Raw genomic sequence first — 22,393 nt, 5'->3', positions numbered from 1 at the left:
TCATCTAGCACATCAGATAGCCATATGAGACTGCCTTGCTGTCGCGTAAAGCTGACGTACTGATGCAACTCAGATTTGCCTAAAAGTTAAACAATTGCTGACCATTCCAATTTTTACTAGCAATTTCGTTATTCCACTTTGTATGGCAGTTTTACAGTCTAGGTTTACAGGCTGCTAATTATAGAGAATGATAAAAACAAGGACCGGAAATGCACTAAACTTTGCAGAAAAGAACATTATTCTTTGATTATACAAAAAATTTTCTTTTCAAGCTCACCCCTTTTACTTACTGATTGCAGAAAAAGTTTCTGTTTAAAAAGTTTCAGTTAATAAAAAAAATACAAAGGAATAGTAAGGACTGCCTACATGTATGTATTTCTAAACCAAAGTCAGTAGCTGGGTGTAGTTGAGAAGATGTTTGCCAAATGGTGAATCTGGAAAAATACAGGGCACACAGTTTTTTGGAACCAAAATGTCTGCCAAAAACATGGAATACCTTTAATTTGAATTCATAGCTTTTATACAGCAAATATACAGTCTGTTAGAATGACCAATAAATAGCTGCCAAAGGTGTACCTTGATAAATCTGTGTCACATATGTTTTAGTTGTTAGTTAGCTATTCCCCAGCAGTTTAAATATTATGCAGAATAATCCACTGAGCATTTTAAAGGTACTGATGTACTTACCAAAAGCGAATAACTCAAAGTTTGTGTAAAATTTTTACTGATGTCTCAAATCAGTTGCATACTTTAATGATTTCAAGTGTAATGAACATATAAGTCAGCTTCCTGCATGGAGTTTTTTAAGTATTGTAAGTAGATATTGTTTTAGATTTTCAAATTTTCTGTTAGTATTATTTTTTGATAGTGTTTTTCTCGGAGTGATAAAACTTTGATGTGAACAGTCAGCTAATGGTGTCGATATTTTACCAAGTGGAAATTAAACTTATTCTAGCAAGTGGCCTGAAATAGGAAATGATTTATTGTGGTTCTAATTATGGCTCATCTACAGAGTATCCGGAAATAAAAATTTTCCTGACTAGACTTACTTTTCTCTCTAACTTTGCTGACTGAAGGTACTTGTACTGATGGTATGATTTCATCAATCAGCCTTTGTATCTCATTCTTTGTCTCCGTGTAGCTAGAGACTAAGTCACACTGCAATGACAGTATAAACAGTTGAAGTCTTCAAGCAAAAGAGACTGTGAGGCAACAAAACATACACAAATCACCAATTAGTTACATTTTAAATTATTTGCATAATTCCTATGCTTTTTATAAGCTGCTGCTAAATTGACACACTTTATCTGGGTGCGTTTCTGGCTCTGCGTGTGGTTGTGTAAGCATGTGTAAGTAAGTATGGTTGTGCGGGAGGTAAGTGGGGAGGTAAGTGGGGAAGTAAGGGAGGTAAGTGCGTGTTGGCGGTGTATGCCTACTAAAACTATCAGTATACTGACAGCTCATTATCCATGAGCAACATGAACACATAACAAAGCAGTATGAAGCTATATGGGAGACACTTGGACTTATTCACATTTTAAGTTTAAAGCTCATGAAGTTCAGCATTGCACTATAATTAAAGGTTTCCAAAATCAATAGTTGTAAAGAATACCACATCAACACAAGTCTAATATTTAATTATTTCTCAAAGTTACAATACTGTGAGGGTGTTTCAGTAAGCAAAGACCCTAATTACTTTAATAAACTGCCATTTAGACTATGCAATAGTGCTCTGGGCACCATTTAACTACAAGACTTAGCTATCACTGCAAGTGAAAACGCACATCTGACATCGACCCTGTTTTTTGAAGTTACATGACCAAAGCCGCCGCCTCTATAAAGCTCCAAATTGGAAGAGCAGAAAACTGTGATAATATGTTTAATGCTGATAAAAAAGTAGAGCTAAATACATGACACACTGTCAAAAGTCTATGAAAATAAATGTATGAAGAGAATAAATGTCTAGAAATGCAAAAACGCTGCAGCGCAAACTTGAAACTTTAGTCGAAGGCTTGTCAAACTTCCGTGGAAGATCTGAAAGACCAGTTTTGACCTAAAAGTTTAAGGTGATCCCATCTGGAAAAGCTCATGTCGCAAATATTTCACGTTCTAAATTGGCTTGTTTTAATCTGGTTCTGTCAACAGCAGTACATTTTTTGATGCGCTGCACCATTTTCCGTTAAGTTAGGTTCACAAGGAGAAGAATGTCGTCAACTGGCGCCATTCTTTAGCAAGACAATTCTAACCACACACAGCCAAAATCACTCCAGATAAGTTTGCAAGTATTAACTATAGGTCTCTCAGAATTTCAGCTCTAAAGTTATCTCCTAGTGGCTATTATCTGTTTTGTCCAACAAAGAACGCTTTAGGTGGAAAACACCTTTTTGCCATAAAAAACGAATAGGAGAAAAACTCACTGCGTAGTAGACCAGACACCTTATATTCTGGTCGGGTCAAAAATTTAGGAAATTAATGGAACAAGTGTATTGAGATGCAAGCAGTCTATGTAGAAAAATGACATACACTACAAAGTTATATGTTTCAAATAAAAACTTCCAGATTAAAGTGTCTTTACAGATTGAATCATGTATATACCTGATGAGCATGCTTAGCTCGAGACTCGGTTTTGCACATGATATTTCTTATTTGGCTCCATTTCTTAAGTATCTTATCTTCGAGAAAGTCTGTCATGAGCGTTTTGGTTGTTAGTCGATCCTCTGTATATTCAGCTTCTAGCTGTTTGTACTTAGACTCCAAAGCTTTGATCTTCAACAAGTTAATCAATCTTATGACTACGTTCGTCTTAAAAGCACTAATACTGCTACATGCAAGAGCGTTTTACTGACTTTTACAAAGTATTAATTAGTATACAATAGCTGGTTATCACCACCTGCAATTGTGGAAATTGTCCACAATAGACTACACTGTCAAATACATCGCAATAATTGAGTAACTACACAAATGAAAATTTAAAATTATGGCACATCATATATGGCACATATGGAAACATTATGTTTGTCATGTATAACCTCACAAGATAAGCTATTGCACAGTTTAGTTTTACTTTGCACAATATTATGAAAAGACTTTGACAACTGCTAATAGAAAAGACTATTTGCAAAAAAGTAGTATACCTCTTAGAAATAAATTTTTGATTTGTTAAACAGCATAAATCAAATATATATTATGCTGATGCAGAAGCACTTTTGTACAGTTTCTTTGAATTTATTTCACTTTAAAAATATAGTCAAAAAACAATTTTTGAATAGAAGTTTATCGTGATCCACTTGACCTCCCATCCAGTCATACATAACAAGTTTATAAAAATAAGTCTGCTTTTGCAAAAAATTAACAGAAATAGATTCACAACAAGAGCATTACTACAACTTTAGAGGCCTTTAGAACATGTATTGGTATTCAAGTTGGTAATTATCCATGTTAACCTTTGTATATTATAGTATTATTATTAACCTTTATATTTATAGTGTTATTATCTAGCTCTATAGGAATTAGTATCACAAGATATTGAGAATCGTTCAAAAGGTTTTAGCAATTTAACTAAGACTATCTTGTTAACTAATAGCATTTGGAATTAATAAATGCTTTGTTAAACACTTGGCAATGTCATTACAACCTGTGCATCCCTTTTATCATGAATCTTTTGCACCGTCTCAGCCGTTTCCTTGTCATACTCAGCAAGTGTTTGAGAGGTGAACTTGAAAATTTGTTCCAAACCCTCTTCCTTCTCAATCATCCCTTTCTTTAGTTTGTTAATCTCATCATGGAGCTGTTCGACAAGGTCATCCAATGACATCAGCTGATGAGTCTCTCCTGAAAAAAACATAAAAGTTCCCAATCAAACTTGTACAATTTTTCTAATTACGAGAACATTTAGCTGATTGTCACTAAGAAAATTTTATTTAAAATTACAGGTTTTGAAAGAGATAAAACGGTGACAAGCTAAGCAACATTTAATAAAATTAATTATTTATAAGGTTAACCCTTTCGCTGCCAAAAACACATTTATGCGTTTTCTAGGGTCGAGTGCCACAGACGCATAATTGTGACTTTCCCAGCAAATGCGTAGTAACTTCATTTTTTCATTTGTTGACAACATAACCCACGATCTTTAGGATTTTCAATATATTGACAACGTTGCCCAAAGATATCTTTATAAAACTAGCCTAAAATAACAAAGCAATTTTAAACTTTTGTTTGAGAACTACGAATCAACAACGAACAATTTTTGTGTGAGTTCATAAAACACTGCCCACGAGTCAAAAAACAGGTAATTTATTATGTCGATGACGTTATAGCCAACTCAGATTTAGATTTTCGTGATTACACAGATAATTAGAGTAGCAGCAGTGACTCTGATAGTGGTGGAAGTAATAGTTTTGTAAGAGTAAGGAACATTGTGAAGGATTGTCTTAGCTTCATAGCGATCGCTTTACATAGCTTTATCGTTGCACAAAGTATAGATACATTGAATTTTTTGCATAGCAGTGTTAATTAAAATGATGACAAAATAAAATATGATACAAAAGATGTTGTAGATAGAGTTTGAAAATGAAAAAATGTTGTACGCATATCATCAAGCAATATCAGCCATTTTCGGTAAAATAGCTGGCACTAGACCAATAGCAAAATTTGTACATGGATGGCAGTGAAAGGGTTAAAATATAAACTGGTTCGGAGTGAGTGGCTAGCATATAAATAACTGTTGCACTTATTTTGATATCTTTAATGTCTAGGTAACAAGGTATATAAAATATGCACATTATATTAAAACAAAAGTTGAAGTTTTAACAAATATATTATGTATACTAAAAATAATATCAAACAGTTGAACAAATATTATCGATGATCCATCGCTAAACTACATATCAAATAGGTATAATAACAGTAGCAAGTCAAAGTTGTATTGGTGAAACTATTCATATATTTGAAAGCTCTCTGCATTGTATTACCTACAAAAGTTACTTTCAGTATTTTAGTAATCTAACTAAGACAATTAGTTTATGAGGTGAAATAATTAATTCAAACCAGTGAGAATTGTAGAATTTTTATGACATATTTTTAAGTTTGCTTTGTACTAAAATTAGCCAAGTTTTTCTTATAGTCTATGCACAACAATTTTATTATTGTTACCGCTTACCATCATCGCAAAACTTGGCTCTGCGAACGCATTCATTGCAGATCATCTTCAGACATTTATCACATCCCAAACTGACTGGCTTGTCTGTGTGATCAGTACAGACTCTGCTTTGCTGACTCTTCAGTAGCTCATACTGCTCCATGTTTATGGTTGGATGAACTTTACCAATCTCTTCATGGTACTCTTGATGAAACTAAAATGTAAAGTGGGTCAGAACAAATGTCAAAAGTTACTCAAATGTAGATAAATGGGGTGTTAAAAATTATTCGAAGGTGCGATGAGAAAGCTAGTTATAAAATTTTGTTGGTATTTCAAAAGACCAACAACACATTTCCCAACAATAAATTTGTCTATAATCAGCCCAATTCTACAGTTCGCACACTAGCATTCACTAGGTATTTCAATGTGGCTGCACTATTGTAATTCCCATTACGAAGCTTCAAAAATATACTAATTTAATCAAAAATATATATTTTCAGCTAAGTTCATATTTTTATTTGACTACCTAAGTCATTGAATTACTTCTTTTTATTTGCTGATATTTACCGAGTTATATAATCAAAATATTATTAAACCATTTGCTTATCAATAAACAATCGATACCATCTGATTACAATGTCTAAAGTTATTAGTATTGCTTGTTCGTAAATAACTGCAAAAATGTCATTATCCTACAAGCAAAAATATTCAAAAAGCTTGAGAGTTACTTCAGGCGACCAACAACACTTTTTACACAATAAATGTGTATGTAATCAACCCAATTCTAGAGTTAGCAGCTTACTATTCGCTATGTATTTCAATGTGATTGCACAATTGTAATTTTCCAATACAAAGCATTAAAAATGAACCAATTTTTACAAAAATATGATTTGTTAATCAAATTAATATTTTACACTTACTAATCCTATTTAATAACTTTTCCTAACCTCTTTTTACTGATAGTTACTGAGGAATGAAAACAAAGGATTAACAAAACAGTTGCTTATCAATAGAGAATGGATATCATCTAATTACCTTGTTGGCAGTTATTGACTGTGGTTGATCATAAATAATTACAAAAAAAGTAATTACCCTATAAACAACCTCAGTTGGTTTCAACAACATATTCCTAATTTGACCGAAAACATATTACTTCAAAACTAATATTTAAAAGAATATCACAATTTAAAAAAACTGATGGCTGAAATTACTAAGACTGTGATGATAACGAAGTAAGTCTTGGTGGTTAGTTGTAGCAAAGATAGCAACAGCATTTGTAGCACAAATGAGGAATATTTTTAAAAGCTTTAGTTTGCTCAAACTTTGACAATATTAAATAAATGGTAACCATGATGTGAATGATTTTCTTGTTGTTCATCACTTGTGAGATGCAGAGAAAACCTGACTGAAACTATTAAAGATAATTAGCAACAATACTTTTTCAGTTCACACTATAAAAACTCTGGCTTGATCAGAACATCTGAATAAATGAAATGTAACCAGCAACATTTGCTAGACAGCTACAAAATGAGATCCATTACAGATGACCATAATAACCATATTCAGCAGTGAATTGTTAATTAGTGAGGCAATTTTGATAACTTACAAGTTTAATTATTCCTCAATGCCTGATGCTGAAATGTTGAATAAAAAATAAGCTATCAACTCATTCATATGTACCTCGTGATGTTTTACACAATAAATGGTATCGCACAGGGGACAGTAGGAAAATGCTTGCTCATTATCCTTTCCTTTCTTTGCGCAGAGATCACATGACTTCGGCTTATTCTTGGATAGATCATAGGCTGGCAGCTGGTTTAGGGGCACCTCACAGACTTGACTACAACATAATAAACATCAGATATTCATGTTCATGTGAAAAAACAATTCCTTACAAGAAGTTTGGTACACATATTTACATTAGGTTTGATTTCACCATATGAATTCAACAAAAATTTTGGCCGAGTTCAATGTAAGTAGTTGTTGTGCTTATTAGGTACATGGAAATTGCGACGTTTTTAATGTTTTATTCATCCAAAACGTTCTCAAAACGCTTGTAATAGATACAAAAATTTCAGTTTGCCATTCCTCTAGTAAAAAGTGGTCCGTAATATTTCCCTTCCAACTTAGTGAAAAAGTTGGAGTTGCGATTTCTTTAAAAAAGAAATCGTTTTCGTTGAACGACTGCCGTAGACGCATTATTGCGACTTTCCCAGCAATTGCGTAGATAGCTAATTATATTATTCGTTGACAACATAACTCACGGTTTTTAAGACTTTTATGAAATTGACAGTGTTGTCCGAAAATTTGTCTATAAAATTAGCCTAAAATAACAAAGCAGTTTTAAACTTTTGTTTGAGAATTTTTAATTTAAAAACAAACATTGTTTTTGTGTGAGTTTATTAATTACCGTGTGTGAGTCAGAAAACAGGTAATTAGTTAGGTTGACGGCATTATAGCCAATTCAAAATCAGATTTTTGTAATTATGCAGATAATTAAAGCAGCAGCACTGTCTCTGATAGTGGTGAAAGTAATAATTTTGTAAGAGTACGGAACATTCTGGAGGATCGTTTTAGCTTCGCATCGATCGTAGCTTCCCATAGCTTTATCATCGCACAAATTACAGATCCATTGAATTTTTGCATAGCAATGTTGGTTAAAATGTTGGCAAATTAAAATATGTAACAAAAATGTTCTAGATAGAGATTGAAATTGGAAAAAATACTGTTTACATATTATGAAGGAGTATCAGCAAGTTTTGGTAAAATGGCTGGCACTTAGCAGATACCCAAATTTGTACATGGTTGGCAGTGAAAGGGTTAATACTACTGTAAGTTTTTTACAAGTTTTTAAAATCGGAGTAACTTTTATACTTTCACCCAGAATAATGGTGAACCGCTGTTTTGTTCTGTTTGATGACATTTGCTCTGAGTTGCCCTACTAGTTCACTAGTGTTTACCAAATATCATTATATTATGTGCACATTTAGATATATTTAGAGATATTTATTAAAAGTTGAAAAACTTCAGTTCGTTTGAAAAATGCCCAGAGTTACTGACACTTTCTTTGTCAGGAACAGCCTGTTCTAAACATTTATCTGCTCACAAAAATTGTTTCATTATAAAAACAACATTTTTGGGCTTTCTGGCCAAATTAAGTTGAAAAATGTTTTAATGATGCCGGCTAGAAGTTAGAGTGAAAATGAGCCAGTAACTGATAGGTAATCAAGTTTTAGTGATGATGAAATTTTAGCAATGATAAAATTGAAGTTCAGTAAAATAGTCAAGAACATCTACATACAAGTATAAGAACTTAGTTTGACGTGTTGGTTTAAAAAGCTAAATTCAATAAAGTTAGCATCAAAAATAACGATATATGTCTGTCTTGACGGTAATAAATCTCTATATGGTATGAATCAAACATAGGACTTTGTAATGTTACATTGCATTGCAGAACATATCCATTAAATAAACTACAATTATATATGTAGCTATATTTTCAAATGTGAACCTTTTGTTAGTAATTTTTGATATATACACTACACATACTGAATTTAAATGGTATTTACCACCAGGCAGGGGCCTGGGTTAGCAGAGAAGCCAGACAGCCAAAAATTATCATTGTTTTGATCAATTACCATTGTGTAACTGGACAGTTTTGACTGCTCAAAGAGCTAAAATGAGCAGCGTATTTTTACAGTGTTGATGTAGAAAAAAGTAGGTATCTTTTGCGTAGCTAATAAAATATTTTTATTCAGAATTGAAAGGTAAAACATCGACATCACTATAAAATTATTAAAGATTTAAAAAGCTGCCCTAATGAAACCTATTAGTTGATTGTCGGTCAATATGTTTAAAAATGATATGGGAGAACCAGTTTAATACAATTTGACTTAATTAAAAATAACAGTGACTTTAAATAAAACTGCTTTAAGCTGAGTGATAAGAATTGTGCACAAAACTACATTTAATTTCTGCCATGAGCAAAAATAACAAGGAATGTCCAAGCAGCAAGAAGAGAAAACCTTGTTGGCATCTTAAACTCTAATGTGCATTGTGAAGTGTTTGTAGGGTGACTGTAGCTCTGTAACTCGTATCAACTTCCTGCAGTTTTATCAGCTAATACATGCAGGTGCTTTTTAAGTAAATGAATTGCACTAGTTGCTTCTACCAAGTGAATAGTCCATTTTTGGAACGCCTACGCCATAAAGACTTTGAAAAGTAATATACACGTAAGTTGTTTAATCTGGTCTAAAATCCTTCCAAGCTTACCTCCTTAACCCTTCAAAAAAGAGAAATAGATTTGAGGCTTTATTTTAATAAATGCAAAGTTACTATCCTAGTATTGGTTTGTATCAGCAACTTTGTTTAGTTTAAAAAGTTTGTATCTAGTTTTTTCCTATTACTTTCATTAGGTTTATAGTCAATAATTAATGTAAAATTACATTAACCTTTCAAACACTATCCGTCTTTGTCAATGTCATGTCGGTAATTCTAAGCAACTTGTCCAAAAATTCTAAGTTTTTAAACTTTTTGGTAAATGTTTCAAAATGTGCTCATTTTGCTATAAAACCAATAATATGCATTGATTTACTGAGTGGTCTCAATTTTTTATTAATAACTGTATATGCAATTCTGAGTTAGAAGGACTCAAAAACTCCACATTAACTCTTTACATCATCTAAAATTTAAATCATAGAATTAGGTGCATTTACGGTACTTCGGCCATTGATTTTGTTAAGACAAACGCCATTAAGGCTATCCAAGTTCCTTAGACCTTAAAAAGGCTATGTTTGCATGAAGAAAAATATGATGGCTGTATGGCCTCAGCACGAGTTACTCTGATTAGATATTTTTTTCAAATGAAAAAATCTATTTTTGTAGATCAAAAAGTATTATTATAACTGAGCCACTAGTGATCAATATGTAAATGTACCAGTTACTGAAGGGAGAAAATTGTAACAAATTTACAGAACTTGCAAATTTAATTTTATAGATAAAACATGATGAATACCACTGAGCCACTAGTATTCAATACGTAGGTAACTTTTTAATGAATGGAGGAAATAGAAAGAAACTTCAGTATTTTTAAAAGATTTAGTACTAACAATACCATGTGTACACTTTTAGTTGAAAACAAGTGTGACATACTGCCGTGACTAATTATCTCTATTTATTTCCATTCTGCATGTTGTTAGATAATATACACAATTATTGTTTTATGTTTAGATATTAATAACATGAGATTTAGCAAAATATTGAGACTTTAAAATATTGCTCCGTCAACTTGCTGTCTAGATTGGTCAATGTAAAATAAGAGGAGGTGATACATCATCAGATGTAATCATCAGCAGGGTTCCTTGTATACCTTAAATGCTTATTTCTTCAAGCCAGTGTGAAAGCTTTAGTGCTTGCCAATATTAAAAAAAACATTGATGCTTGGTTCTCTCCACAAGAAAAAGGTGATTGTATCCTTACTAGTTACTACTAGTTATCTAGACAGGTGCTTCAGCTTATCACAAAGTCTCTGTGTAAGATCAATTACCATGACAATATTGAATCTTTTTTTAAAGAAAACACACAGAAACTTTTATTAGATTCTGTTAGTAAAATTGTTGTTTCCCTATTATTTGTAATTGTGTCTGTTTTAAGTATTCTGACTCAGTTTTTAAAAATCCGTTGGCTAAACATGATTGTCGATAAAATACTCGAAAGAATAATACGTGAAAAATGACAACACTAATTGTTACCATAGCTACAGTTGATATATGTTAGTATGTTGAAGCTCTTTGGTACTATAGACACCATAATGGCACTTCTGCTTGATCTGACCATTTTAACCACAGTGAATGGTGTCAATTTTAATATTGACACATTCAGGCAGTCACATCAGCTCAAACACCAATAGTTCAAAACATATGTTAAAATATATCCCTTTGGTTGGAGAAACGACTAAAATTTTGTTTATCGGTCGCATTGGGAAGCAAAATTTATGTCGCTTTAGGTAGACGTTTTTAAAGCTGTCGCCTAGTAACATTAAACAAAGAATATGAACACTAGTAAGTTTCAAATATCATCAACAAGATATTAGTCGATGATTTACAATATGAAACGATTATTTGAGAGGCGTTGCTTTGTGCTAAAAGCAAAATAAATCTCACCTCCTTGGAAAAGAATAAAATTTGGAAAAACCAGTCAACATCGGCTCGACTTTCAAAAGGTAAAATAAAAGATTATTTGATACTGCAATCGTTAGTGACGTTTTGTCTGATCAGAATATAATAGTTCAGAAGATATAAACTTTTTGGACTTTCAACATACTTGGAATATACAAAGAAAAACGATCATTATGGTAGCTCGCATGGCTACGTTATAGCATTTGACTCTACCAAAATAAATGCTTCCAAGCGTTTCATACAGGAAAAATTGCACATGGTTGTATTTTTTGTAGTATTAGATATGTGAATGAATGTTTACGTACAAAATATTTGGTTCAGAGAAATAAATTTAAGATTTGAGCTATGCATGTTCATAAAATACCAAATTTATTGAATTTTGAAAGATAAATCACACGACTTTTGGGGGTTTTGCCAGGCTTTAACCCACCGAAAGGGATATCAACAGCTTTCATGTTAAATCTACTAATAAAATTTATGCAAACTATAGTTCACGCACATCTTTAAAGATGTGGTTGCATAAAATTTGAGTTGATTTTAAAATCAAGTATATTTCTTTGTCTATCAGTTGATATGTTGTTTGTTGTGTTGGGCAATCTCATTGTCAAAATGCCAAATATTGTCAAATTGTCAAATATGCCCAGACTTGCCCAAAATGATGTAATGTGTGATACAACCTTTCTCTATCTCTCGTGTTCACATTGGCTATTGCGATAAAAGTCTCATCGTCTGCTCCTCTACAATTTATTTTGTGTTTGCTTATGTTGGCTGGAATAAAGTTTTAAATTCAGTTAAAGATACATTATTTCATTACATTACATTTACATATACAGCTATATCCATTCCTGGCTCTCCTGAAAAGGCCTGGTTACCTGTTTGGCCCTCCAGCAAAAGTATTTGGGCACCTTTGCTCTAGTGCTTGCAATTTTTCAAACAACTAAATTTTGTTCTCGCTAATCCAGCAAGGAGTGTGATTATAGTCATGTTTTCAGAACTATGTTCATGAAAAAAAGGTAGCACCAATGTATTTAATTGATTACATTAGTGAGCATGAGGCCTTTTAGTTAATTCAGGTGTCCTAATATTGCATTGGCTATATAGCTTACTAAAGCAATGTTTTTAGACTGAGTTTCAAAGGAATACCTAAACTCAGGGGAGGTGTTAATAACTTGTGGCCGGCTAATTTAAAAATTGAATTACATTAGTGTTTAAACCTGCTGCCCTGACTAAATTAGCAAATATGACATATTTATCTAGCTGATTGTCGGTGAGTTTGGTCAAAAAATAAAAAAACTAAAGGGAAAAGTTTACCAATGCTAGTAAAAGAAATAATTTGTCCTTTAAACAACAGAAAACAATTTAAAAATAAATTTGGTTTAAAAAATTGAAAGTGTAAACTCAAATACCTTCAAGGTAATTTTACATTTGAATTTCAAAAATTAAACGAGTTTAACCAATTTGTTTAACTTATGAATGTAAAACTGGTTGTTGGAAGCTTCATGCAAGATTAACAATAAACATAATCTTCATATCTCCTCTAATGTGCTTCAGACCTAACACCTTACGGGAAAAATTCTAACAATAAGTTTATATTAAATCCTGTGTTTGCTAATTTGCTAACAAATCATCACTCAATTGCTTCTTAACAAGAAATATAAATTTTATAACAGCTTCAACTTTTATCCTCAAAGTGTTCATATTCAAGTCTCATTCACTGAAATGGATATGAAGTTCATGCATATTTTATAGAACTTAGCAGATACATCAGCCATATTAGTTATGCATCTCACTTTTCACATTTCATTCAGTTTTCATATGAATATTCTAGTGATTTTAACTCTTTAAAACACTGAGACTTGGTTCCCTCTACTTCAATTAACCTTCTAACTACACCCCTATAATTAATAGTGCATTGTCTATGCACAAAAGCAATTTTGCCAGGATATTTGATTGTTTACGCTAGCAAGAATGAAGCCTGCTTCTGTAGCCAGAAGTCCTAATCATTGAGCCGATAAGTTTGTCTACAGGGCTCTTAAGGCTGGTTCACACTATATCCCCGTTTGTCAGCTTTTTCCTTTTGGCGTCCATTGTCAATTATGTGTCAAACCCAGACTATATCCCTAGTATTAGCGCACTGGCTACTGACTAACGCATTGGCTACGTGACTAACGCCATGTCACTATATTTTAATTTTTACATTAACAGGCATGACACCTAATTTTCTAGCCAGGATTCTTAACCATTGAGCGGATAAATTTGCACAAGGGCTCTTATCAGTTTGTTTGTTGTACAGCCTGCAGTTCTCAGTCAATAATTGAAGCGCTTCTACTTAGCTGGTGCTTGCTAGCACTTAGATAATCAACTTTAATCAAAATTACATGCAATATTTGCAGACTATGTAGATAATTGCTTATATTTAGCTGCTGCCAGTTGTGAGTCTTTCATGTGAATGGATTAAAATTTTAGCAAATAATTAGTAGTCTGACACTAGATATTTGCTAAAATTTTGACAGTTTTCACGCATCTAACAAAGTTCAGGCCATAATCATATTTAAGATTTTGTTTTAATAGAATAATTGTATAGAGAGTTTGTGGTAATTACATATAATACGCAAACTTTGCTTGCTTCAAAACATGAAACAACCATTTTTGTGCAGAGAAACACCTATAGTCTTGATTCCTAGTATAAAGTTACGATTTGTGCTTAGCTAGCATGTGCAAGCATCACCCTGCTTATGACAATTATTTTTCTTTCTTGTGAAAGCTATTAAAATGGTAACATGCGAAAATTCTAGGTCTGCTAAAAGAATTCTTTTCAACCTGAAATGCTGGTTGAAAACATAGGCGTACGTAACGTAGAAAAACTCCTTACCTAGGCTGGCTAAGCAAAATATGCACACCGCCAGTATATGCATATTTAAGCCCTAAATGTTAAGTCGTGTCAAATTTTAAATGATACGCATATGTATTACACACTAGATAAACGCCCAAGTATTAGTAGCTATTATTACCAATAAAAACGTTTTAGCAGAGAAAATTTGTTTTAATCAACGTCTACAGCATATACAACATTTCCCTTTCAAACCTATAAATGAAACCGTTTATTTCTGTGTGCTGTGTTTATTCCTGTGTGCTGTGTTTATTCCTGTGCGCTATGTTTATTTCTGTGTACTGTGTTTATTTCTGTGTGCTGTGTTTATTTCTGTGTACTGTGTCTATTTCTGTGTGCTGTGTTTATTTCTGTGTGCTGAGTTTATTTCTGTGTACTGTGTTTATTTCTGTGTGCTGTGTTTATTTCTGTGTGCTGAGTTTATTTCTGTGTACTGAGTTTATTTCTGTGTGCTGTGTTTATTTCTGTGTGCTGGGTTTATTTCTGTGTGCTGTGTTTATTTCTGTGTACTGAGTTTATTTCTGTGTGCTGTGTTTATTTCTGTGTGCCGTGTTTATTTCTGTGTACTGAGTTTATTTCTGTGTGCTGTGTTTATTTCTGTGTACTGAGTTTATTTCTGTGTACTGAGTTTATTTCTGTGTGCTGTGTTTATTTCTGTGAACTGTGTTTATTTCTGTGTACTGTGTTTATTTCTGTGTACTGTATTTATTTCTGTGTACTGTGTTTATTTCTGTGTACTGCGTTTATTTCTGTGTACTGTGTTTATTTTTGTGTGCCATGTTTATTTCTGTGTGCTGTGTTTATTTCTGTGTACTGTGTTTATTTCTGTGTACTGTGTTTATTTTTGTGTACCGTGTTTATTTTTGTGTACCGTGTTTATTTCTGTGTGCTGAGTTTATTTCTGTGTACTGTGTTTATTTCTGTGAGCTGTGTTTATTTCTGTGTGCTGAGTTCATTTCTGTGTACTGAGTTTATTTCTGTGTGCTGTGTTTATTTCTGTGTGCTGGGTTTATTTCTGTGTGCTGTGTTTATTTCTGTGTACTGAGTTTATTTCTGTGTGCTGTGTTTATTTCTGTGTGCCGTGTTTATTTCTGTGTACTGAGTTTATTTCTGTGTGCTGTGTTTATTTCTGTGTACTGAGTTTATTTCTGTGTACTGAGTTTATTTCTGTGTGCTGTGTTTATTTCTGTGAACTGTGTTTATTTCTGTGTACTGTATTTATTTCTGTGTACTGTGTTTATTTCTGTGTACTGCGTTTATTTCTGTGTACTGTGTTTATTTTTGTGTGCCATGTTTATTTCTGTGTGCTGTGTTTATTTCTGTGTACTGTGTTTATTTCTGTGTACTGTGTTTATTTTTGTGTACCGTGTTTATTTCTGTGTACTGTTTTTATTTCTGTGTGCTGGGTTTATTTCTGTGTACTGTGTTTATTTCTGTGTACTGTGTTTATTTTTGTATACTGTTTTTATTTCTGTGTGCTGGGTTTATTTCTGTGTGCCGTGTTTATTTCTGTGTGCCGTGTTTATTTCTGTGTGCCGTGTTTATTTCTGTGTGCTGTGTTTATTCCTGTGTGCTGTGTTTATTCCTGTGTGCTGTGTTTATTTCTGTGTGCTGTGTTTATTTCTGTGTGCTGTGTTTATTTCTGTGTGCGGTGTTTATTTCTGTGTGCTGTGTTTATTTCTGTGTACTGTGTTTATTTCTGTGTGCTGTGTTTATTTCTGTGTACTGTGTTTATTTCTGTGTGCTGTGTTTATTTCTGTGTATTGTATTTATTGTTGTGTACTGTGTTTATTTTTGTATACTGTTTTTATTTCTGTGTGCTGTGTTTATTTCTGTGTGCTGTGTTTATTTCTGTGTACCGTGTTTATTTCTGTGTACCGTGTTTATTTCTGTGTACTGTGTTTATTTCTGTGTACTGTGTTTATTTCTGTGTACTGTGTTTATTTCTATGCACTGTGTTTATTTCTTTGTACTGTGTTTATTTCTGTGTATTGTGATTATTTCTGTGTACTGTGTTTATTTCCAAGTAATTCATTCTGTACTGACTGCACTGCCTATTCTAGTTTTATATTGATTACGATAGTCTTGCTGACCATGTGAGTTTAAGTTTTCCTTCTAGCCAACAATTTTGGCATAAAACTAGTGTAATGCTAGTTGAAGTATTAAGCATAAAGACATGCAATATCAGCATCTGTAATAAGTATGCCCACAGCTATGTCCAATAGTATAACCAGTTTTAGTGTAGTCTATTGATGTAAGGGCTGTTTGTAGAATTGGAGAATTCAATTTCAAAACAAGCGCATAGCAAATTTTTTATTCCTAAAACTTTGCCGCTGTCACTGTACACTCGAACGGATGGAAAGATCAACTTTGAGATCCAAATTTTGAAAATTTTCTGTTTTCTATCTGATCTGACAACCAAAGGATTTTAAGATTAAAACTTCAAAACAGTAGCAGCGAATTCAAAAGCAACAAAACTTCATCGCAGTTACAACGCTCATAGCCAAGTGACGTCAGAACTCCACAAAGGATTTCAGCACTCGTAATGTTTATAAGTGAAATGTAGCACTTCTATGCTTACTCAGCATTTGGCGAAAGGCAATATGACCTATTCTAACCAGCCTAATCCTAAACCATGTGAAATATCTATCGCAACCTTTCAGAAGCTATATTGGAATTCATAGTACAACAATAGAGAGCAAATATAAAATAACTATAGCTGTGCCACCTCGACAGACTTTGAGAAATATATACGTATATAGAAAGTATATGTCAATAGAGACTGCCACTTGAACACAGTAGCCAATGTCACAACAAAGGTTACAAATAAGAAATGTGACCGTATATATTATTTTAGGAAAAATAATTTTTTCATGAGCCTTTTAACCACAATTAAGTGTGTCAATTCTCGTCTTAAAACTTCCTGGAAATCAAATCATCTAAAGCAACAAACTAAATCTTAAGTTGAAGAAAAAATGTCTGTACTTTGTAATGAATATTTCCAAACTGGAAGTGAGTAACCCTTTAAGCAACAAATATGATATAAAAACTTTTCACCGCTTTGATAATAACTATACATTGTGGGATAAATTAACATGAATCTAGCGCTTGACTCTGCCATCTTGCTGTCTATGCTTTATCAATCAAAAACAAGGAAAAATAATACTAATCAGTGCTTTTTGATTTCAAGATTATTTCTTTTCACTCATCGCACATATGAATATTCAAGCACTTGTGATTCTGTAAAATTGAGAATTTTCCCCAACTCATGTAAAGTGTGTAACTACAGCTCTACCATGAGTGTATTGTGTACGTGACTAAGATCTTTTCACTACACTTGATTGATATCTTTTCAGGGGTGTTGCCTTAGTTTTAGCTAGGTGTCCTATTCAGTAAACTGATAAGTTTGTCCAGCGGCCCAGCCTCAGCTCATAATATAAACTCAAAGCTACGGGCCGGGCTGAGAAGTGAAGCTTATAATATTATTATAAGTTTCAGTTCTTAGTCAATATGTGAAAAGTCTGGATTTAGCTGGCGCTAGCTGTAAGCCTTTTGTGCTCATTGACGGATTCCTAGCAAATCTTTAATGTGCTAACAATGCCTACACGCGAGCCTTATGAGAATATTTTCTTTACAAAATATTATAAAGCCAAATCGAGTGTTAAAGATTTTTTTAAAGAGAATTTTCAGAAGCAAAGGGAAATAATATAAATCAGTACTTTATGATTCCAAGCTTATCACTTTTCACTCTTTGCACATATGAATATTCAAGTCCTTGTGATTCTATAAAATTGAACATGTTCCCCAACTGAAGTAAAGTGTGTAACTATAGCTCTACCATGAGTGTATTGTGAACGTGACTAAGATCATTTCCCTACACTTGATTGATATCTTATCAGAGGTGTTGCCTTAGTTTTAGCTAGGTGTCCTATTCAGTAAACTGATAAGTTTGTCCAGCGGCCCAGCCTGAGCTCATAATATAAACTCAACGCCTCGGGCCGGGCTAAGAAGTGAAGCTGATCATATTATTATAAGTTTCAGTTCTTAGTCAATATGTGAAATGTCTGGATTTAGCTGGCGCTAGCTGTCAGCCTTTTATGCTCATTGACGGATTCCTAGCAAATCTTTAATGTGCTAAAAATGCCAACGTGCTAGCCTTATGAGAATATTTTCTTTACAAAGTATTATAAAGCCAAATCAAGTGTTAAAGATCTTTTCAAAGAGAATATCTATGAAGAGGACTTTAATTTTAATATTCGTACCAAGATATTATTTAAATCAAATATTGACCAGCTTCCAAACATGAAACACACACTGTCACGAGCAACATACCTGCAGTCTTCCCATGGACACACTAGAATGTTATTCTCATCATAGAAGCCAGTGAGACATTCAAGGCAATGTACGTGGTTGCAGGTGAGTTGACGAGGGTTAGGTAATGCAACTCCTTGTCTCAAACAGAAACCACATTCTATGGCAGGTGGCACAATCTTTTCCATGGCAGCCATAACAAGAACTACAAATATGAGTTTAATATCTGTACCCAAAGTGAAGTACATGGTCTAATAAATAGTAAACACAAATTTGTCTACATTTTTGCTTGTCTTGAATAGCTTTTGCAACTGGCAACTCAAGTTTTGACCAGATTATATTTATACATTTTTATATCTCAATTACCGTTCTTTATTTAATTGTATTTTCAGACACACTACTTCATCAGTAATTCTGAGAAAAAGAAATATTTCCACCACCGATGTGTATCGATACAGAAAACAAGTCATTTGGTAAATTGAGTCTAATTGGCTCAACACTTGCAAAAGAAAACAGCAAAGATCAAGGCAACACTCTTCACATCTACCAACAGTCCACCCCAATTATAGATGATCAAACGGTGTAATGTAATCAGTTTAACTATTACTATTAGTTCTTCTGCATGCAGATTACCCTTTATTTTATTACCATTCTTTAGATTGACTACTATGTAATAAGCCATTATGATGTAACCCTCAAGTGATGGTTTGTTTTGATGCACATAATAGCCTTTACAGTTTTAAAAATAGTAAGTAATGGGAAAGAAAAATGAGCATTGCCAATTGCAAACAATATTTAATATTACAAATCCATCAAAATTACATCAGCATGAACTAAAATTAAGGTAGGTTATAGCAAGTTGCTTAAATTGTTTTTATTTTTCATTCTATCACAAAACCCATGAACTGCCAGGTCTACTTTTCTGTTTGTTTGTCCCTGAAGGTAAAGTTGCAAAAATGCTTCTAGTATTCATGATTAGTTTAGTATTTTTTTCCAATTTAGCTTTTACTTTTACAATTATTTGTTAACTTTCTATATCATAGCCTGCTTGCTTCAATTTTACATGTAGTTTATAGTTTAAAATTAATCAAGACACATCAAATTAAGTATTCACATCAAAACTCCTGAATAATTTGATGTGAATACAAGCTTCAAAAGCTTCTTTTTTCAATAAAAATAATAACATGATAGATATTATTGCATGTCAAATTCTGATGTTAAGAGAAAGAGTTATGAGACAGGCATTGTCAGTAGTGGATGTATATTTGACTAGTGTGTAGATGATTAATGCTACAGTAGGCCTATATGTAATCACTGCCAAATAGATTGTCAACAATCTGAGTACATAGAAAATATGTCAAGTATCAGCCTAAGACAGTTTTGACAAAACTGTGAGGCAGATCTTTCTATCTTGAGGTTTGACTGCAGGAGTTGGCGTCTAAGAAGAGAAGCTATGCATCACAATTGCTAGTTTGAATACTATACACATTTATTTACTGCAGAAAAGGGGCTAATTTCAAACTATCATCATTCTGCTCAGTACAATCATAGCCATTACTTCATATGTGAACATTACATTAAACAGTACAGGCTTCGATAAATTAGTTTGTAGCTCATTATGCTTTCTTTAAAGTTTTTATCCTTTTTAATTACCTCTTATAAACCATCCTTCACATTGGAGCTGGCAGCTATATTATAAGCGTTACATATTTGGCTTACCATTCAGAGAATAGTAGTGCCACATTATTTACTTTTAATAAATTTAAGGAGAAATGTTTAAAGTCTGATTACTCACTTAAAGCTTCAGAATTAATGATCTATTTCGTGTTACAACCAAAAGCTCTACGATTTAACGCTAGAGCTTCATAATTGGAAACACTATTGTTGCTTTGTCAACTCACTGCATAAGATCAAAATAAACAACTGCTCCAGAATATTTGTTAGACAAACTCACAACTAATTTCTATGCACTGCCAATAGTCTTTCCTTGTATTAACACCTAGGCAGCAGTTTCTTTAAGTATTGAGTATTTCTATCTTTATAATTTGTACAAGGGTTTATGATATAAGTTAAAAATAACTTTACTCACCAGCACAGTTTAGTTGCGTTAGCTTCTTCCTAGTAGCGGCGGAACATACGTATGAAATGAAACTGCTTTGATAATGATTTATTGAATTAGCCTTAGAGGCTAACACACTTCGGACTCTGTCAGATTACATGTGCAAGATAAATGAGCCTAGGCTACCTACGGATCATTGCACAAAGACAACAAAAGCTCTGATAGAAAACTTTTAAGCTAGCTTGTAATGAATTCAGTTCTGTACTCTATAGTGTAGTACTTGACAGCGCTTGATTTTGTAACTACATCCAAGCAACCGGTGTGTTCACCACAAATGCTATAACCCTTTCTACCGGTGCTATGAATGGATGGACTGTCCTTCTATGAATAATTGATTTTTTCCTTCAATTTCAATATCAACCCAGATATGCATTAAAACTGTGATGACTTGGTCTAGGATTCTTAGACTTTGCTCTAGTTTTTTGCTTTAGAAAACTGACATATTTTCCGACAAGATTCTAATGCATGTTTAATTATCAATGTTTTCTGAACCCTACACAAAATCACGAATATGACATGAGACTTCGTACTGAGCTTCATGTATGCAAAGCTTGGCAAGAATGGTATGATTGTTCAAAATGTTACATCACAATGAAATTTGATCAGATACTGCGTAATTGTGTTTTAAGTGAGCTCATAAAAAGTCACTGCAAAATATCTTTACATCAATAGATATAGCAAGATTAGCACAACAACTTCAATTGAACAGTTAGCAGAGTTATCCCATCTTACCTGACATTATTGACAGCGGTGTTAAAAGATTAAAATTAGTAATTTTACTTATTGACCTATTCTCAGATTTACAAGTAAACACATTTAGGCAAAGCCATTAATCGCAAATCACGCCCAGTATGCTTCAGTACTATGTGTGTGCTATGTCTATGTCCATGTCTTGATTGCCATCATGATCCCTTGGAGGCTGTTGGTCCATGGTCAGCAAGTCCTAACGTATCTACACCCTCTCCTAAATGCAATGATAAATGTAAAGGATCATTTTATTTCTGGTTTCCCGCTTGCAGCTGATTCTACTAATAATATGACAACTACTACTCCTAGTTCCATGGGCGGATTGTTATTCCTACCTCATAAAAACAAATATGGGAGTAATTTGACAGACGAAAATACATATACAGAGAATAAATCATCAATCTAACTGTAACTGGCTCTAAATCTTGTAATCTCTTTTACTCGAATGACAGTTTTGGTTTTATTTTGGAAACGATATAAAAATATTGTGGTCAGCTAAATTATTTCATATCCACTAGTCGCCAGGACTTGTAATAACCTTGTTCTTTTGAATGATCATACGAAATGTCTCGATCTTTATATCTGCCATCAACTGAAAAAGTTTCATCACCATAGCTAATAGCAATGCTAGAGGCAAATAAATATCAACTTTTCATATTTACTGATAGCCAAAACAATGCCTGAAAATGGCTCGCAGCCTGGTGCCTTTTAAAATGTGAATAAAAAGAGTGTAGAGCCATACAGACCCATACTGTAGAACCTAAGGTTATATTCTTAAAGAGACCTAACATAGGAGTAAAATAATTATTTTTCTTATGTCATTACCGGACAGTCATTAGACTATGTCTAAGCCGCACCAGCTTGTTATCCCAGTTATTCCAGGATGAGAGAGATGAAAGCATAACTGCGTACCAAAACATCCGGGATCAGACTAGAAAGAATTAATATATACAACATAACTGTAATAATTAGTAAATGCCTTACTTCTGACAGCTGGTATAACCCTTTAGTAT

The 22,393-nt window shown here is 33.1% G+C and overlaps 1 protein-coding gene across 1 annotated transcript in view; it reads right to left on the bottom strand.

The window, feature by feature from the left end:
* The window catches only part of LOC137397104 (uncharacterized), a 31,971-nt gene extending 10,599 nt beyond the window's left edge, over nt 1-21,372 (bottom strand). The window contains exons 1-7 of the mRNA XM_068083391.1: nt 21,366-21,372; nt 18,536-18,719; nt 6,818-6,977; nt 5,159-5,351; nt 3,635-3,831; nt 2,596-2,766; nt 1,050-1,158 (exon numbers count right to left, since the gene is read on the bottom strand). Of these exons, the coding sequence (XP_067939492.1) occupies nt 1,050-1,158; nt 2,596-2,766; nt 3,635-3,831; nt 5,159-5,351; nt 6,818-6,977; nt 18,536-18,719; nt 21,366-21,372 (1,021 nt within the window). The remainder of the gene's footprint in view (nt 1-1,049; nt 1,159-2,595; nt 2,767-3,634; nt 3,832-5,158; nt 5,352-6,817; nt 6,978-18,535; nt 18,720-21,365) is intronic.
* Nucleotides 21,373-22,393: the final 1,021 nt, after the last annotated feature.

Source organism: Watersipora subatra, chromosome 5 (genome assembly GCF_963576615.1).
Source record: "Watersipora subatra chromosome 5, tzWatSuba1.1, whole genome shotgun sequence".
Classification (NCBI taxonomy): domain Eukaryota; kingdom Metazoa; phylum Bryozoa; class Gymnolaemata; order Cheilostomatida; family Watersiporidae; genus Watersipora; species Watersipora subatra.
The sequence above is the reverse complement of the archived record's forward strand: the minus strand, read 5'-3'. Positions and strand labels throughout refer to the sequence as shown.